The sequence below is a fragment of the Peromyscus maniculatus genome, chromosome 2 (assembly GCF_049852395.1).
Source record: "Peromyscus maniculatus bairdii isolate BWxNUB_F1_BW_parent chromosome 2, HU_Pman_BW_mat_3.1, whole genome shotgun sequence".
Lineage (NCBI taxonomy): Eukaryota > Metazoa > Chordata > Mammalia > Rodentia > Cricetidae > Peromyscus > Peromyscus maniculatus.
In genome coordinates this window covers 157698993-157718578 of record NC_134853.1, presented here as the reverse complement: position 1 = coordinate 157718578, position 19586 = coordinate 157698993, and the positions used below count along the sequence as shown (strand labels likewise).

The 19586-nt window shown below is 50.4% G+C and overlaps 1 protein-coding gene across 6 annotated transcripts in view; it reads right to left on the bottom strand.

Annotated features, from left to right (window-relative positions):
• Tmco4 (transmembrane and coiled-coil domains 4) overlaps positions 1-19586 on the bottom strand; it is an 83190-nt gene extending 63604 nt beyond the window's left edge. The window contains exons 1-4 of one of the 6 annotated variants that reach the window (XM_076565533.1): positions 19206-19586; positions 15716-15853; positions 9246-9341; positions 5003-5180 (exon numbers count right to left, since the gene is read on the bottom strand). In XM_076565533.1, the coding sequence (XP_076421648.1) occupies positions 5003-5180; positions 9246-9341; positions 15716-15773 (332 nt within the window). In that variant the 5' untranslated portion in view covers positions 15774-15853; positions 19206-19586. Of the gene's footprint in view, positions 1-5002; positions 5181-9245; positions 9391-14920; positions 14936-15032; positions 15088-15715; positions 15854-19205 lie in introns of those variants that run through there. The other 5 variants (XM_076565530.1, XM_042272192.2, XM_076565531.1 and 2 more) reach the window with 5 other exon arrangements.

Genomic DNA, 19586 nt, shown 5'->3' with positions numbered 1-19586 from the left:
TAGATGCAGACATGTTAAGCTCTAGGCTCAGACATTTGTCTTGTATCCCCACCGCCATGATTACGCACCATGGAGCCCGCCCCTCTTTAGCAACTGCATCACTCAGGGTCATCATGTGCTGGTCACTCACTAAGATTGTCCTTACAGGCAGGGCACCTGGCTTTTGGGGTTCAAGCTCAGCAGAGTCCCAAAGGGGAACATAGGCAAGGCTTCCTTGGAATCTTGGCTTCTTCATTCTTCCTCCAAAGTTCTTCCCCTCATGGACCACAAACTATAGCCTTCAGGAATCTGGCCCCTTGCCTGCTTTTATGAATAAAGTTTTATTGACACACAGCTATGCTCTTGTTGTAGCCACTTTGGGTCCACAACAGTGAGGCTGAATAACTGACACAGACCACAGCCTGAGAATCAAAAGTACCTGCGCCTTGGCAGAAGGAGTTTGTGCTGAGCTTTGTCTACCCAACTAGTTTTGACTTCTTCTGAGACATCGTCTCAGCATATAGCCAGCCCAGATTGGCCTTGAACTTGTGATTCTCCAGCCTCAGAGCATGCAGCAGGAGAGAGGTCTGAGCCTGGAGCTGCTGTGCCTGTCTCTATACTGCTTCTTTGGTTTTTATTTTTGTCTTTTTTCTTTCATTTATCTTTTTGTGGTGCGGGACTGAGCCTCATGCAAACTAGGCAGGCATTCCCCTGCTGCTCTTCATCCCTGCCCCACCTGGCTTTACATCCTGAATAAATTGAATCAATTGTAAGGAGCAGCATCTGGGATGCTCACAGGACAGATAAGAAATAAATATTCGGGACATTTGCTTTGATGTCCCAGGAGGACAAAAACCCAGCTACTGAATGTTTTCCAAAGATAACGGAACCCAACAGCCTATCTGGACTTTAAAAGGACAGAGAGTTTAAAAACAGTGTGTTCTGCCTTAAAATTCAGATGGGCAGCAACTTGGAACACAGCATGGAAAACAGGGAGCCCAGGGAGAATGCTGGGCACACGGGAAGAGAACTCACATCCCTAGTGTCCTTTCAGTGGTGTCCAGGACAGGCCTGAAGTCGGGGGGGGGGGGCATCAGGACCTGCTTTTGGAGGGTCCTTGGTGGTGATGGTGGTGGTGGAAGTGGTGGAGGTGGTGGTGGAGGTGGTGGTGGTGGTGGTATTGTGTTCCCCAAAATATTGTGTACCCTAATAAATTTATCTGGGGTCAGAGAACAGACAGCCACTAGATACAAAGGCTAGAAAATGGTGGCACTCATACCTTTAATCCTAGCATTCCAGAGATAGAAATCCTTCTGGATCTCTGTGAGTTCAAGGCCACATTGGAAACAGCCAAGCATGGTGACTCACGCCTTTAATCCCAGAAAGCCAGCCTTTAATCCCAGAGAGTGGTGGTAGAAAGCAGAAAGATATATAAGGTGTGAGGACCAGAAACTAGAAGCATTTTGGCCTGGTTAAGCATTTGACTGGTTAAGCTTTCAGGCTTTGGAGCATCACAGTTCAGCTGCGATTCATTCTGGATGAGGACTCAGAGGCTCCCAACCTGAGGAAACAGGACCAGCTGAGGAATTGGCAAGGTGAGATAGCTGTGGCTTGTTCTGTCTCTCTGATCTTCCAGTGTTCACCCCAATAACTGGCCTCAGGTTTGACTTTATTAATAAGAACTTTTAAGATTCATGCTACAGGTGGTGGTGGTGGTGGTGGAGGTGGTGGTGGTGGTGAAGGTGTGTGTGGGAGCTATCTGGCTCATCTACTTAAAGGAGCTTTTGGGAAGATGGAGGCTCCCCAGGTTTAGTACAAGTAAGGGACAGAGCAGGTGTTGAGCTGAATGCTTTTTTTTTTTTTTTTTTTTTGGTTTTTCGAGACAGGGTTTCTTGGTGTAGCTTTGTGCCTTTCCTGGAACTCACTTGGTAGCCCAGGCTGGCCTCAAACTCATAAAGATCCGCCTGGCTCTGCCTCCCGAGTGCTGGGATTAAAGGCGTGCGCCTCCACCACCTAGCGAGCTGAACTCTTGTAGGAGATAGACACAGGCTTGCCTGGTGAGGTGGTTTCAATGAGATGGCCTTTAGACGTCTCAGGCACCTGAATACTTGGTCCCCGGTTGGTGGCTGTTGGGGAAGGATTAGGAGGTGGCCTTATTGGAGGAGGTGTGTCACTAGGAGTGAGCTTTGAGGTCTCAAAAGCCTCCTGCCATCCCCAGTGTGCTCTCTGCCTCCTGCTTGCAGCTCTGAGAGGTAGCTCTCAGCTGCTGCCACCACCATGCCTTTGCTTTGCAGCCATGGACTCTAACCCTTGGAAACCACAAGGGCAATCAGGCGCTTTCTTCTATAAGTTGTGTTGGTCGTGATGTTGATCACAGCAATAGAAAAGTAACTAAGATGCCTGGGAACAGAATACCCAAGATGTTTCTCACTGCCAGATGGAGGATATGGGGATGATGACATCATCATCATCATCATCATCTGAAACAGGGTCTTACGTAGCCCAGGCTGGCTTCAAGTTTACTATGTGGGCGAGGATGGCTCTGAGCTCCTGATCTTCCCACCATCACATCACAAGTGCTGGGATTGCAATCCTGTGCCACCACGTCCAATTTGATGCAGGGCTGTAGCTCTGAGCCAGGTTCCCCAGAGACCATTTACACACATCCTCTGCCCTGCTACCCCCTGCGACATCAGTGCAGTGCCAGTTGTTTCTCTGGTGGCAAAAACTGCCAAATACTCCCTCCTCTGCGCTGCCCCCATCCCAAGGCTGAGGCTTGGCCATGTGACCTAGGGCTGCATGCCTATGCAGAACAGTGGACCCTAATTGTCCTCGAGCTGTAAGGGCAGCTGTGGGGGGGCACTCAGAGGCCACCCCAGGCTGGCAGGCACTACATTCAGGAGGCCACTGGGTATTTGAGGGAACATCAGCCTGTGTGGTCCCTTTCACAGGATCTAACCAATGACACAAAAGAAAGCCTTAGGGAAGTAGTGGGGGTTGGGGGGTAGACTAGGAAAGACTGTCTGTCTGTCTGTCCTCCCACCTTGGGCCTATTCCTGTGAAGATGTGATATATAGAACTGAAGCAGCTATTTTGTGATCACGAATCTTATAAATAAGCAAGTGTCTCTGGAGGCAGGCAATCAACAGGGAATTATCTACCTTTGGTTGGTTGGTTGGTTTGTTTGTTTTTAGCACATAAGGAAAAGAAACCTACCACTTACTCTCTTTTAGTTCTGTGGTTTAGGACTCGTACCCCAAAGTACCCTGGCTGCAGGAACAAGTTCCACTGGTATCCTCACGTTATGAAGAAACTAGTGTTGTGGGATATTTGTACACTCTGTGAAGATGTATTTGCCATGACTGGTGTAATAAAGAGCTGAACGGCCAATAGCTAGACAGGAAGAGGTTAGGTGGGACTTCCGGGGACAGAGAGGACTCTGGAAAAAAGAAAGGCAGAGTCACCAGCCAGATGGAGAGAAGGTGCAAGATGAAAGTTAAAAAGCCCTGAGGCAAAACATAGATTAATATAAATGGGTTAGTTTAAGTTATAAGAGCTAATGAGACAAGCCTAAGCTAAGGCTGAGTTTCATAATGAATAAGAAGTCTCTGTGTTGTTATTTGGGAGCTGGCTGGTGGACAGAGAAAGGCTCATTACAAACTAGGGCAAAGGGAGTGAGGTGTATGTAGAGTTGGTAAACACCTGCAACTATGTACTGCGCACCTACTATGTGCTAGGCACTGTGATGCTTATCCGACAGACGCAGAGCCAGACTGCCGCTCCCCACCTGCTCAAGTCCCCCTCCCAAAGTCACAGGATGTAATGAGGGCTGAGCGCGGACCTGTGGAAGGTTCCCTTGCTTCTGAAGCCAGCAGCGGCTGTCATTTTCTTCAGGGACTTCACTGAAGGCCAGGGCGCCACTGAACTGTGGGATGATCCTGGGATTCAAAGGTGACTGAGGTGACTTCTGCCTTCCAAGGAGCTCAGGGTGCAGGGGTGGTGGGCGTGTCTGGGAAGCAATCTACTGGGAATTGGGGGAAGTTGCTGAGTGCCCTATGTAGAACAGTGGGCCCTAATTACCCTGATGGGTGAGGGCAGGTGGAGGGAGGCCACTCAGAGGCCACCCCCGGCTGGCAGGCAGTACATTCAGGAGGCCACTGGGTGTTTGGGGGAACATCAGACTGTGTGGTCCCTTTCACAGGGACATCTCTCACATTTAGGCTCTCTTTCCCCTCAGGGTTGGCCCCTGCTTCTCCCTCACCCTAACGTTAAGCAGGTTCCCATACCAGCTCTGCCCTACCACCAACAGATGGACTCTGCTGCACGCTCCCTCCATGCCGCTTTCAGCCTCCAAGCTCTGCCTCAACTCCCACCCTTGTGGACTGAAGCGCGGGCTCCTAACCATCCCACTACACTGCCACCAAGCGCATGACTGAAGCCCACACCTGGTAGGCAGCAGCAGGGGTGGACATCAAAGGCACGCACGCACACACGCACGCACCTAGCATTCCTTCCCCTCATGAAGCCCCCCTTCTCGTCTCTGCTTGCCACCGTCACATCTGCGGGGGTGGGGGTGACCCTAGGAATAAGCACCAAGAGGGCCCAAGAGCCAGGTCTCACGCCTTTCAGTTTCATCTACAAGGCTGGCACTATGCCCAGCATATGGTCAGTGCTCAGTAAACACACATTTTATGAATGAATACATGTCTTGTCTTCTACGGACAGTGACCTACCTGAGGGGAGGAATGGGATCTGTCTCATTTATCATACACACAATGCCATCCATGATCTAAAAATTGTGCCTGGCACCCAGCAGGAGCCCCAAAGATGCTTGGAGACAGCATACATGAGCAATAACTGAACAAGGGGCATCTCAACCCCCTCGGAGACTATGGTTTCTGGAGGCCAGGATGTGCCCTGAGGCTTGTGGTTGACTGTGGGGCTTGGCAGCTAACTGGCTTTCGGGGGTCACCTCCCTGAGGAAGCCTGGGCTTTCTTTCCTCTGAGAGACAGAGAAGCTCACCTTTGCTCAGGTTCTGGAAACAGCTGTGACAAAGAGATGCCACAGAGGGCGGCATAGGCGAAGCGGTTGGCTTCTGTCAGCTCTCGGCCCAGGGGCTGCGGAGACTCCCCTTCTGCAGCCAGCTCTGCGGCCAGAGGCTGCCTCGGGGGCGGCCTGTTCCATGTGGCCATTCCCAACCCTGCAAGAGAGAGTCCCAGTGAGCAGCTTCCAGCGGGAGGTAGAGGTTACCAGAAGGGACACAAAAGTCAAACTGTGGTGGTGCTTGCCTGGTATCCCAGCACTGGCGGGGCTGAGGCTGGAGGACTGCGAGTTCCCAGTCAGCCTCGGCTACACAGTGAGACCACAAAACAACAACCGGAAGAGAAGAGACTAGCATACTCGTGTCACTAAAATGATGGATTTCTGTTCAGGACCTGGCTTTGTTTTGAGTTGGGTCTCGTGCGGCCCAGGCTGGCCTCAAACTTGCCGCATAGCTGAAGTTGACCTCGAACTCATGCTTTTTCTACACCCACGTCCCGTGCTGGGATTACCAGCTAGGCCACTATGATCAGCTCTGTTCATGTATGGGCTGGGGTGGGGGGCCGGGTGCACATCTTTAATTCCGGCGTTTGAGAGACCAAGGCAGGCGTACCTTTGTGAGTCTGAGGCCAGCCTCCGCCGTAGAGGACAGGCACAGAGTCAGGCAGGTCGTTCTCTGGCCGACCATCCTAACTCTGAGCTGCTGAGGTCCAGGCTCAGTGAGAGAGAGAGAGAGATTGTCTCAAAAGAATAAGGTGGAGAGGGATTGAGGGAAACATTTGAGGTCGACCTCTGGCTTCCACATGCAAGCATTCGCATGTGCACACACAGGAATACACATACACATATACTATAACACACACACACACTCATGGATGTCCCCTGTCATTGTCATTACCCCCCCACAGTGCAGAGTAACAACTATATGCATATGCTATTTAGAGATGACTCAAAGTCCTCTTTGGAAGTGTGTAGCTTACACATGAATGCTACGCTGCTTTGGACAAGGGGACTTGAGCATCACCACATTTGGGGTGTCTGTGAGTGGTTCTACAACCTGTCCCCACATGACACCAAGAAGTGACCAAAGTCCCAAACTGAAAGCAGCCTAAATGACACCCACAGCAGAGGGTATAGATTGAGTCACATGACCATGGAACACTACACAGTAATGAAAAAGAACGAACCCTGGAGGAAACCATCACAACAGCGACACATCCCCAGACAAGACACAGTTAGCAGAAAGCCATACATACCCTGCATGTGGCTGGGTCTCGAGGACAGGATGTGGACACATAGGTAAGAAACAGCAAACAGTGACAGAAGACAGAAACAGTGTCTCCAAAGGACATGTGGAGGCTTCTGGGTGATGAAAATGTGCCCTATCTGGACCCGGGTGGTGGTTACAAGTGTATGATCAACAATTACAAATATGATCAACAATCATGAGGTGTGTACTTCAGATCCATGAGCTGGGTGTGTACTTCATCTGGATGAGCGAAGGTGGAGAGGTAGAGAGGGACGTTCTCCCTCAGTCCTTGGGGAGAAGGGAGGCATAGAAAAGCAGGGAAGAGAAGGGGGCGAGCCAAGCCCAGCCAGGCACCCAAGCGAGGAGCAGGAGGAAAGATCCAGGGGAGGATGCACCCCAAGCATTCAAGACCGGGGATAAGAACACATGTTCAGACCCTCACGGACCTCCAGTTCCCTCCACCTGACGGAGAGGAGACCCTGGCAATTCCACCTCACCATACTTAGATGTTCTTCACTGAGAGATGACTGTGTAGCTGCTCAGGAAAGCCACTCCTCAGTCACCAACAGAGCCCACGTGTGACCAGAGCTGGGTCCAGGGCTCACACTACAAATTACTTGTTAAAGAAATGGATGCCTCTGGGTGTGGTGGCACACGCCTCTCATCACTGTGCTTGGGAGGCAGAGGTAGGCAGATCTCTGAGTTCCAGGCCAGCCTGATCTAGGCTAGCCAGGGCTATACAGTGAGACTCCAACTCAAAAAAAGAATGCCCAGGACACCCATCAAAGACACAGATGTTTCTCTGGTGCCTGGAACACAGCATGGGTATAACAAACAACAACAACAACAAAAAAAACAACTAATACTGGGCTGGGAATATAGCTGAGTACTTGCCCTGCATGTACTTGGCCCTGGGTCCATCCCCAGTACCGCATACATCAGGTGTGGGATACACACCTGGAATCATAGCACTTGGAAGGCAGAGGTAGGAGGATCCCAAATTTAAGGTTACCCCAGCTATATACAGCTGGAGGCCATCCTGGAATATACAGACCTAATCTTGAAGTCTAAGCTGCCTGTCCCTGGGTGCTGGGGCTGGGCTTCTAACTCCAGATAGTAAAAAGGGCCATAATGTACAGTTTGCACATCCTCAGCAGCCTCGGAGGAGAAGCCATGGGCCTGGGTCACACAGCCACCAAGTGGCATGAGGGAAGCCAGGCTAAGCTCTGGGCTGCTGCCTCTGTTTGAAATAATGGTCATGATTCTGAGAACTTCTGAGTTTAATAGCCAACCCCACACTGTCCTCAGCCCATAGATTTGTTCTTATCCAGATGAGATATATATAATATATATACATATATAGTACTCATCTGTCCACAACCAATAATGCATTAGTTTTTAAAACATAATTGAAAGCAATAAATGTTTTGTTTTGTTTTCTGAGACTCGGTTATTCTGTGTAGCCCTGGCTGTCCTAGAACTCACTTGTCCTGCCCCCTGCCTGGAAACCCCCCCCCCCCCCGCCCTGCCCCGCCCCGCCATCACATCTGGCCTCAGCCTGAATGTCACATCCTCTGGAAAGCCTTCACTGACCACCTCAAAGCGTCTTTGCCCCTCTCTTCCAGCACCCTGCTCTATCTTAATAATGCTTATTAATAACCAAAGAGTGTGTTTTCCCAGATTGGCTCGCCTGTGCAGACACACACAGAATGTAAGACGGCGCCCTTGCTGTCCCCATTAGCTTTCTCTGGCTTAGAACACTGCAGGCATCCAACACACTTGCTGCAGAATGGAGAGGCTTCCTTCCTGCTGGGAGCCAGATGATAACACACAGACACACGGTGACACAATAGTCACGTAACTGGTCAAAGTTACCAAGAGAGAAGGGGACGGCTCAGTGGTTAAGGGCCCTTGCTGCTCTTGCCGAGGATCCAGATTTGGATCCCAGCATGGCCATGGTGGCGCACAACCACCTGTAACTCCAGCTCCAGGATATCTGGTGCCCTCTGACCTCTGTGGGCACCTGCACACACACGGTATACACACACACATGGTATACACACACACACACACACATGTACACACACGCACATAAAAATTTTTAAATCTTAAAAAAGAAAAGAAGGGGAGGGATCAAGACTCTCACTCAGGTCCAGTGCACTAAAGAAGCCAGGAAAGAACTGGGTGTGGTGGCGCACGCCTTTAATCCCAGCACTTGGGAGGCAGAGGCAGGCAGATCTCTGAGTTTGAGGACAGCCAGGGTTACATAGAGAGACCCCATCTCAAAATGGGGGTGTATAAACACTGTACTAATATGGGAGATGAAGGGTTGCCAAAACAAAGCTGGAGTTGGAAAAGACGAAGACAAGGATGTGACCTGAAGGACAAACAGGAGCAAATTAGGTAGGGTAGGTGGGCCGGAAGGACATGTCGTGTGCAGACCTCAAGGCAGAAGAGAAACAGGATTTTGAAGAATCAAAGAGGTTCTCCAGGGAAGCCAGGGCTCTGTAAATGGAGGACAGTCCAACTCATGAGATACTAGGGGTAGTTGTCATGGTGACCATGCAGGGCCCACTGGTCCAGGGAAGGCTTTTCTCATGTTCAAAGCCAGTGGCCACCCAGGGAGGGGTTGAGGGAACACAGGAACTTCCGGTATTAGTTCTGTAACTTCCTTTACATTCCACATCACTTTGAAACAGAAGTCAAAAGAATCCACTAGGAGCATGTAGAGAACATAAAGAGGCCGTTTCTTGGGGCACAAGTCAGTCCTAAGTGTCCATCCCCACTACAAACTAACCAGCATGTAAGATTTAACAAGCATGTACTGGCATTTACCAGGTGCCAGACACCAGGCTGTCTGGTGGGGTCACAGGGGAACTGTGCCAAGACAGACAGGCAATGGCTCCCCCATTGGGGACTCTAGGCTAGAGAGAGACGTTAAAGAAATGCAGCAAAGGAAAGCCCCAGGGTCCTTACCCAGTTCTGGAGAACCAACGTGGGCGTCCCTTTCTCTAAGTTCCAGGACAGGCTGTTTGGCTTCAGAGGGTTCTTCAAGGAAATATGCAAATTGCTCTAGAGACCAAACGAGAAAAACCAGCCATGGGTCCAGAGGGTGTGGAACCTGGAGCAGGTGGGAGAAGGGGCAGTCAGCCTGGGCTGTGGCCCTTGACTCCCTCAGGTGCCTGTCCCAGCACAGCAGCAGGCAGTGGTCACTCAGAGTGCCAGGCACAGCTCGGACCATCTCACAGATGTCCCTGTGCCTTGGGCTGGGCTACACTTGGTCCCTGGGTTAGCCTGGTCACCACAGGCAGGAATTATCTCTCTGTACGGCAGCTCGCTGGGTCCATGAAGCGTCCAGCAGAGCAGCTGCTCAGAAAACACCTGTTCGTGAACAAGTTAATGAGCTGAGGTTAGATGGGAAACTTTCCACACCCTAACTGGACTTCAGCTGTGCATGAGATCACTCAGGGATGGTTCTAAGCCAGGGCACCCCCAAATGTCAAACAATTTGGACTCCAGTCTGTCCATTTGTCTGAGCATTGCCTCAAACATGTGCTAGGCAAGAGCTCTACCACTGAGGAACAGCCCACACACACACACACACAAACACACACACACACACACACAGAGAGAGAGAGAGAGAGAGAGAGAGAGAGAGAGAGAGAGAGAGAGAGAGAGAGAGAGAGAGAGCACTAAGTTGCGTAGGCTATCCAGAACTTTTATAAGATAGACACTCACTATGTAGCCCTGACTGGCCTGGAACTTACTATGTAGATCAGGCTGGAACTCACAGAGATCCACCTGCCTCTGCCTCCCAGGTCTCCTGACTGCTAAGATCACAGACATGAGTTACCATGCCTAGCCATTGGGAATCATTGTCCGTATGTCTGGGTGTCTTGTGTGTCTCTGCTTTGTCTGGCGATCTGTTTGTCTATCTTTTGTGCCTTAATGTAGCTTTAGAAGCCTTGAAAGCAGGGAGTGTTCTTTTTCTTTTTTCTTCTTCTCCTATTTAAAAAGTCATTGTGTAACATGGTACTGGCATCTCCAAAATGATGGAAATTTCTATAGCAACTGGGGCTGCATTCCAATAGCCTCTCCTGGGCTCTCTTCATGGTGCCGAAACCTCAACTTCTCTCCATGACCCCTTCAACCTTGGGCCTTCAATGGCTACTCTGGCTGCACCTGCACCAATGGCTGCTCCTGGCCTCTCACAGTGCCACGCCCCAGCTGTTCTCCATCACCCCTGCATGCCTTCAAAACCAGTACCCTGGGAGAGTTTGATATATGACCATGTTCAGCTACCAGCACAAGGTACAACTTTGACTGCCTCTGAACAACAGCTTCTGTATGCTGACTCTCAGGAAACACTTCCCAGATTTCACCTCAGTGATGCTGGTCTTGTCTTAGTCACCAAAAATTTCTCAGCTCCAGCTGACCAGCATCAATTATCCCAGCAAAGTAAAGGTTTTCACTTTAGTGGTTCTGGTCTCTTGCTAATCACAGCTGATTCTTTAGCCCCAGCTGATCAGAACCACAGATTCTTATTTCAAAATATGCAATGGCTTTGATCAAGTCTTTTTTTCCCCCAACACAGAGTTTCCCTGTGTTGTTTTGGTGGCTGTCCTGGATCTCACGCTGTAGACCAGGCTGGCCTTGAACTCACAGAGATCCACCTAGCTCTGCCACCCGAGTGCTGGGATTAAAGGTGTGTGCCACCACTGCCCCGCGATCTAGTCTTTAGGGACCCTCAAACTTCCCTCTGGAACTTCAGAAGCCAGGCCTTCATTGTCTACATTTCTCCCAATACTATTTTCCAAGATCCCCTAGAACAGCTCACCAAGGTTAGAGCACTTGATGGCTTTTCTAGTCCAAAGTTCCAAAGTCCTTCCACAATCCCCACCCCCACCAAACGTGGTCAGGTCTGTCACAGCAATGACCCACTCCTGGTACCAATTTCTGTCTTAGTTAATGTTTCTGTTGCTGTGATGAAACACCATGACCAAAAGCAACTTGGAGAGGAAAGGGTTTATTCCACTCACAATTCCATTGCACTGTTCATCATGGAATGCAGGTAGGGCAGAAACTCAAGCTTGGCAGGAACCTGGTGGCAGTAGTTGACGCAGAGGCCATGGAGGAGAGCTGTTTACTGGCTCAGCCTGCTTTCCTACAGAACCCAGAACCATCAGTACAGGGGTGCTCATACTCACAATGGGCTGGGCCCTCCCCCATCAATCACTAACTAAGAAAACGCTCTACAGGCTTGCCCAGAGCCTGATCTTATGGAGGCATTTTCTCAACGAATGCTCCCTCCTCTCAGATGACCCCAGCTTGAGTCAAGTTGACATAAAACTAGCCAGCACACACATCCAGCAAGGAATATTACTTTTTGCCTCCTTAAAGCTAACTGAGTTTTAAATAGTTCATTGGTGCACAAGAATCCCTAAAACTGAGGAAATTTAAATTGAATCTAATCACATGAAAAACATGCAGAGAGAAAAGACATAAGGGCATTTTTCAAAATCATTCCCAAGAGGTAAACTGTCAGGGATGTGAGTGTATTTCTACTGTTTTCTACCATAAACTCCTTTGAAATTTCTAGAAGGTGCCATATGCATGTGTGCATGCGTGAGTGCATGAGTGTGTGTGTGTGTGTGTGTGTGTGTGTGTGTGTGTGTGTGTGTGAGCTACTGAAACCTGTGACAAGAGCTGGCCATGGCCTACTCCAAGGAGATAGAGCCTGAATTCAGGGTGATTTTCCTATTTTTCTTTTATGTTTGTGTTTTGTGAATTCTTAGTAATGGGTGAATATTGATTTTAAAATCAGAAAAAATAGGCATTTAAAATTTAGAATATTGCTGCAGTTTATACCCCACCCCACCCCCAAATGTCCAAGTGGAGAGAGAGGGCTTGGTGTCCGGTCTGCTGCAGAGTGTGAAGGTGGGGTGAAAGGGCAATCTTTAGGAGGGGGAGCCCAGTGGAAGGAAGTGACGTCACTGGGGTCTACCGCCTCCACCATTTCCTAACTCTCTGCTTCTTGGCTACTGTGGGGTGAACAGATTTCCTTCCCCCACATCCCACCATGATGCCCTGAGCTGCCATAGGCTCCAAGCAGCAGGGCCAAGTGATCCTGACGGAAACCTTTGAATCTTTGGGAATCTCATTAAATTAATTATGGAACCATTAGACGCGGGGGGTGGGGGTGGGGGGTGGGAGGTGGGTGGGGTGGGGTGGGTGGAGCTGACTCAGGCTGGCCCGTGAGTGTCAGTTTTCTTCCCAGCTCTGTGCTCAGTGCTGCTGTTAGCCTAGAACTGACAGTGAGGGCATTTACATCACAGGAATTGGCAAAGGCTACAAATCGTGATTTTTTTTTTCCCCTAGGGAGGTGGTTAATTTAGTATATTACCAGATATGCAATTTGAGTTATTCTTTAAAATTTTATTTATCTATTCATTTATTCATCCATCCATCCATTTATTTATTTATTTATTTTTATGTGCGGAGGACATGTCTGCATATGGGAATGTGACACAAGTCCAGGTGCCTGAGAAGTCCAGAGGCATCACATCTCTAGGGCTGGAGTTACACATAGTTGTGAGAAACCTGATATGGGTGCTGGGAACTGAATTTGGGTCCTCTGGAAGAGCAGTGGGGTTATCTCTTCAGCCCTCTAGTTACGTTTTACAAAATGTTTACAGAGTAAAAAGATCTGAAGGGAAATGTTCATGACCATTTTCTCTTGGCCAAGGGACTAGTGGTTACTGGGTTCTATTTTTCTAGCATATTCTGTCATGAGCTTATTGATATTATTATAATGAAAAGAGATAAATCAATTAACTTAGAATTTCTCTCTCTCTCTCTCTCTCTCTCTCTCTCTCTCTCTCTCTCTCTCTCTCTCTCCTCTCTCTCTCTCTTTGTGTGTGTGTAGGCACACATGCCACAGTGCACATGTAGAAGTCAGAGGACGACCGGTGGATGATGGTTCTCCCATTCTACTGTTTAGGACCCCAGGATCAAACTCAGGCCCTCAAGATTGGCAGAAGGCACCTATACCTGCTGACCCATCTCCCTGGACTAGAAAAAAATAAATTAAATGACAGTTCTGTTACTTTCTCCGTGGGCAGGGGGTGTTTTAGGTCAGAACGACAGCTCCATGTAGCCTTAGCAATTCAGTGGGGCCAAGGCCACGAAAATGTTCCATTGCCTGACCAACAGACAGGTCAGTAAAACAGACAGACAGAGGCGATGCTCAGCCATCTACAGTGTAGGGATGAGGGAGCCTGGGGTTCCAGCTCTGGGTTATGTGAATGGTTGGGCTGCCCCCCTCCCCTCCTAAGGAGTGTGGTGGCACCTGTGGGGGAGGGGAGGGAGCGCCACCTGAGCTGTGTGCACTGGTCCAGGGAGCCTCCACTCCTTGGTGTGGGTTAAGATCAGGACCCAGCCCAAAGTTAAACTGAGATCCTCAAGTGCGTGTGAGGAGACACTGATGCTAAGAAACACCGATTCCTGTAGCAAGAAAACCATATCTGCTGGTCCCAGCGTCTGTGTGCCCTGGGTTTCCCAGCAGCACCAGGGACAGGAGGTCATGATGGTGGGAGTAGCCACCATTTCCCAGAGTCTCCGGAGGATCATGTCCAGGTATTGTAAAGACATCCAGGGACTCCAAGCAAGGTCCATGTTTGATCTAGAAGAACATTGTCTACCAGGGGAACAACCTTTACAGCCTGAGAGCCACCCCACCCACAGTGAGGCTGTGAACCCAGACTCATGACGGACAGGGATGGCTTTGGGAAGACCTCATTGCTATCCTCGAAGACCTCATTCTTATCCTGGACGATTGTGACTTTTAGTCAACCAGGCACATTATCTACCACTAAGGAAAATGCTGGTCAAGTGATTTTGTCACTGGTGGGAATGAGAGCCAGGCATTCCACAAATAGTAGCCTTGTGCCCAGCCAACTCCAGTGCTGGACAACCCAGTGGGCGTTTGCTGACTGGCACCCAAAAAAAGGCATTGTGATTTCTTCTTAGAGGAAGAAGAAAATCCCAAAGCCAGCATGGAAAAGGCCATCAAGCATGGTCAATATCATGCTTTAAGTCATCCTAACACTGCATGGCCCAGGCCCAGGCCTTTCTTTATAAGACCCCACACAAGAATGAACTTTTGTTTTTCCAGCTGTGGCTCTTGCTGTGAGCAGTCTGTGAAAGTCAAGGTCAGATATGATAGGAATGTGTGTGTGTGTGTGTGTGTGTGTGTGTGTGTGTGTGTGTGTGTGCTCTCGTGTGAACAGGAAGAGGTGTTTTTTCTCTCCTTGTTCTGGTCATGAGTGAATTTTTAGGTGATTCTACAGGGCAACCAGATAATTAATAGAGAGATGGCTATGGTGTCTAGGGAGGGTTGGAGACTAAAACCCCAAGAAAAAATTTATCTCAAAAGTCCATTTCAACACAGATCCACAGCAGCCTCCTTAAACCTTTAAGAGTATAACCGCAAACTCTCCCTCTGCGTCTCAGTCTGTCTGTCTGTCTGTCTGTCTCTCTCTCTCTCACACACACACACACACACACCTACTCATAAGGTAAGAAGCTTCTAGAAGCAAGGACTCTAGCTCCCCCTGCTTCTCCCCCACCCCAACACAATAATCACTCTGTACCTCTACCTCAAAGTCTAGCTGGAAGCTAGAGATAAATGAAGTTTGTTAGGAGATCTCCATAGCAACACTTCCGACACAGAAGAGCCCAGAGGGTCTGGGACAACCACCTTACTACCAGAAGGAGGAGATGTTGGGCCTGGAAGGTACCATCGCCTCCCTTCAGCAGCCTGGAGTGGGACAGGAAGGGAGGATGTGTACAGGACAGGCCCTTGTCGTGTGTCCACATTTGCCACTGCTCTCTTTCTCCCTGCTGGGGCCCTGGCACACACCACCACCATTTCTCATGGGGGCACGGAGGAGCCTCCTCACTAGTCTCCCATGTCTTTCTGCTTTCGCTTATCGCCATTCATCATGTATCTTGAAGATAGCACTATCCAAAGAAGTCACACTGCATGCACTCCTCTGCTCCCAACCCTTGGAAGAGCCCTTTCTCAGCCAGTCCAGGCCTTGACGAAGGTGACAGGGCCATAGGCAATCTGGTCCTATGGCCTCTTTCCTCCTCCCTCACTCTGTTGTTGCCACACTGTCCTGCTGGTCCCAAGTCCCCCAGACACTGCAAGACCATGGCCTTTGCACTCCCTGTCCCTTCGGTGAAATGTTCTTTCCCCCAGATGGCCATGGGGTCTGTGTCCCCATGTCCAAGTGGGGCCTTTTATACATAGCAATCATGCTAACAAATTCTGCTAAGATGCCCTGGGGCAAACTGTCACGACCCTTTCTGCTTCACAGCATCCTTAAGAGGAACACACCATCCCTATCCCTATCCCCACCCGACACGATGAAGCCAATGCTCACCAAAAGTGGGGGTCACATCACTGGCATGCGGCGGTCCCACCACGAACCCTAGGTGCATATGACTTCAGGTTCCAAGTTCTGGCTGGGATGTAGTTCAATGACAGAGTGTTTGTCTAGCACACATTAGGGCTCCGAGAACTGAAAAATACAATAAGATAAATAAATAAACATAAATAAAAGAGAACCCAGAATTTTACTTTTTAATCTGCTGTGAGCCTTCCTGGGTTTGTAGTGCTAACGTGGGTCCTACCTCTTCCATGTGCCTGCCTCCCTGGCCAGGAGAGTCAGGGAGTCAGTGGCTGAAGCCCAGAGCATCAGTGTGTCTCTGTCAGTCCATTCCACCCCCCATGTCCCATGAGAGCTCTAGGTTCACTGCGACCCCATCACCTCGGCCCTGGGTAACTCTTCTGTCTTGATTTGTTTGCTCAAGATCAGTGGTTTTCAACCTGTGGCTCAAGACTCCCTCAGGAATCACATATCAGATATTTACATTATGGTTCCTAACAGTAGCAAAATTACAGTTTTGAAGCAGCAATAAAATAATTGGTCACCACAATATGAAGAAGTGTATTAAAGGGTCACAGCATTAGGTTGAGATCTGCTGTGAATCAAGATGGTGTCTCTCCAACTAGAAAGTGGCACCTGGGTTATGTTCCTTGAGGTACCCTGTGATAGCATCTGGTGGAGACAGTACTGAATGAATGAATGAATGATGAATGCCTCTCTCCACAGCTGAGAAATGACTTCAGTATATCCTTGCAAAGGGAAATGTAGTTTTATATCCAACAAGGTCCTTGGCTTTCTCAAAAAGGTTCTTTCTACCAATGGCTTTCACTACTGAACACCCAGCAAGCAGCCTCAGACCAGATCCTAGAAGTCACGAGCTGCCTGGTACACGTGGGGTGGAAATGAGAGTTCATTGCCACCTGGGCTTAACCTCTGACACACAAATCCCATGACTAGTGTGGCCTGGGCCTTTGGAATACAGAGCTGGGCTGGGCTAAAAATCTGATGAGCAAGATGTTTATCAGGAAAAGGGGCAGCGCAGAGGTGAGGTAGGGAACTGTTGGGGGGCACTCTGAGCTAGAGCAGGCACAGGGGAAGGACCTTGGAGTCCGTGACACATGAAGTTTGCTCTTTACCCTAAGAAAACAGGGAGCCGGGCAGGTTTTAGGCAGAGGCATGATGGCCTGGGTTCAGCTGCCAGTGTGGGGAGGTCAAATGGAACAGATGGAATTCTGCCTGCTGTACCAGGTTCAAGGAGCCAGGACCCCACTCCTCTGCTCCCCCAATCTCTGCTGTATAGCAGTGTCTCAGAGAGGAGGGATCTCGGTTGGGAGAATTCTTGAAGCATTCTGTGTGCTATTCATGCCTGCTTGAAGCACTGTGTGCTATTTTTAGCATCACAAAGTTAGGTGTGAGGGCACGAGTGTTTTATCCCAGCACCCAGGAGGTGGAGGCAGGATGACCAGAAGAGTTAGGTGGTCTTTGGCCACATAATAAGTTCAAGACCAGCCTGGGCTACATGAGACTTTGCCTCCAAGAAAACACAAACTACTGAAGGCACGTAAGATGACTATTAACTGCCTAATGAAATGGACCTTCTTCAGGTCCCACAGCTGCCCACCCAGGCTCTGGTCTAGCCTTCCCAGTCCCATGGTATCAGGTACAGGCAGAGCCACAGCAACCTAAATCATTCTGTTGTGTCCTCCCAGCCACACACTGAAGCCTGGGCCTATAACGGTTCCAAGGGTGCCAGACATGGCCCCGCTCTGCTCCAGTCCCCTGCCAAGTGTGCAGACAGATTATTTTGTAAATGAAGCCAAGGTGTTTCCGTGAGGCCACGGCTTGCTGGGGACCACTCAGGAAGCTGAGGAACACAACCCGACTGTCTGACCCTGTCTGAATCTGCAGGAGTGCACAAACCGGAAATGCAGACTGTGAGGTGTGCGTTGTGTTTCCAACCCCAGAGGGAGCCTCAGCCTCCTCACCTGGAACTCAGCCACCCCCAGCTCTGCTTCTAAGATTTCTCCACTGAGAGCAAGAACAGGTTATCAAGTCACTAGACCTCTGAAGAAATCCATCTTTGCTTGCTTGAGGTGTGTGATCCCCAGCACTCAAAGCAAATATTTTAAATCCCACCCCACTTTTTTTAGACAGGGTCTCTACAAAGCCCTGGCTGTTCTGGAACTCGCTATGTACACCAGGCCAGTCTGAAACTCACAGAGATCTGCCTGTCTCTGCCTCCCAAGTGTGGGGATTAAAGGCGTGCGCCACCACGCTTGGTATTTAATTTACTTTTGACTTGGCTAAGACCCTCTGTACTGTGCTTTTGTGTTCACGAGGCATTCCGACAGTATCATCAGCACCAGGAGGAATTATGATCCCTTTGTGTTATATAAGGAAATGTAGGTCCAAGGAGACACCCAAGGCGACTTGGAGAGGAAGCTGCAGGAGCAGGCTTTGCCAGGTTCCTAGGTTCACCGAGGGCATCTGTTAGGCCCAGGAGATTCATTAACCTATTCCCCAGACCTTTGGGAAGTGGGAAACTCAGGCTGGAAGAAGCATCTTCAATGAGGCATAGACCTTCAGAAGGTTTAGTACTGTTCTAACTATGAGCAAGGGTCCCTGGGTCCCTGCTTTCTCCACATCTGGGTAGTTGGGAACATTTCGGTGGTCTTGTCTGCCCAGCCTCCAGCTGATTCATCCTCTGGGGTGTACTCCGGAGGAAGGCTGTTCACTGCTGTGTCTTCAGAGCCTAAGCAGTGTACACACTGACACACGGTAGGTGGATAGATACATAGTGATGAATGGAGGCCTGGGAAGCCCCATGGGTTTGGTGTTCCTACTACTTCATGGCAGCAGTGGCCTCTGGATCAAACCTAGAGACTGAGCCAGGCTCTGCTTTTACTCCAGGCCACACCTGGGAAAGACAAGGACATCAAGGAGGCCAACTTTGAATCTAACCCTGGGTCAAACTCTGGAGCCAGCTCACTCTGGTTACCCTCTTTGCTCCAATCGCCTGGTCCTAGCCAAAGTCACCCCACTATTCCCAGCCTCCGTTTTCTCTGTAAATTCTGCTCCCAAGTCAGTAGCAGGAAATGTCCCCAGTTCTGTAAATACCCGCCGGGCGAGAAGCCACGCCCCGGCCACAGTAGGACGGCCCGGACCTTTCCCGGACTCAGGGGCTTCCCAGGCCTCTGGGAATTGAGTCTAGGGACATGGAGAGCGGAATCGGGAACCTGGGGCTCCCAGTATGCAGGGGCCGTCCAGTGACCCTGAGTGACCTTGGGCAAGTCCCTTTCTAACCTTCCAGCCCAGCTCCTTATCCTTAGGGGAGTGGTTTGGTGCCCTGGGCTGTGCTGGCCCGCGTACTCCAACAGGCATCAGTTTCCCCTCCTGCCGCCCCGCTCGAGTCCTAAATGCACTTCCGGGTCCGAAAGCGCAGCGGCCGCGGTCTGGGGGCGCTCCAGGCTCCCGGCCGGCTTACCTGGAGGTGGCAGCGGTCGAGGGGACGACGACTTGAATTCCGGCGGCCCGGCTGCTCCCGCCCCGGCGATCCCCGCCCGTCCTCGCCCAGGCCCAGCCGCCCCACACCGGCCTCGGCCGGTCCCGCCTGCGCAGCCCCAGAGACCCGACCTTCCGGGCTGGGCCGGGCGCACCGCCACCTAAGCCACCAAAAGCCGCCCGCCACCCAGGTGCTGGCCTCGGGGAGGGACCCGCAGATCTGCGCCCCAGGAAGCGAGAACGCGGGGCGCAGAAGGACTCTGCAGAAAGTGCTCGCCAGGGGCTCGGCTGGTAGGAGAGGGTTATGCGCAGACACTTAGAGGGAAGTTTCCAAACTCTGCCTCCACACATTGAAAGAGCCTGT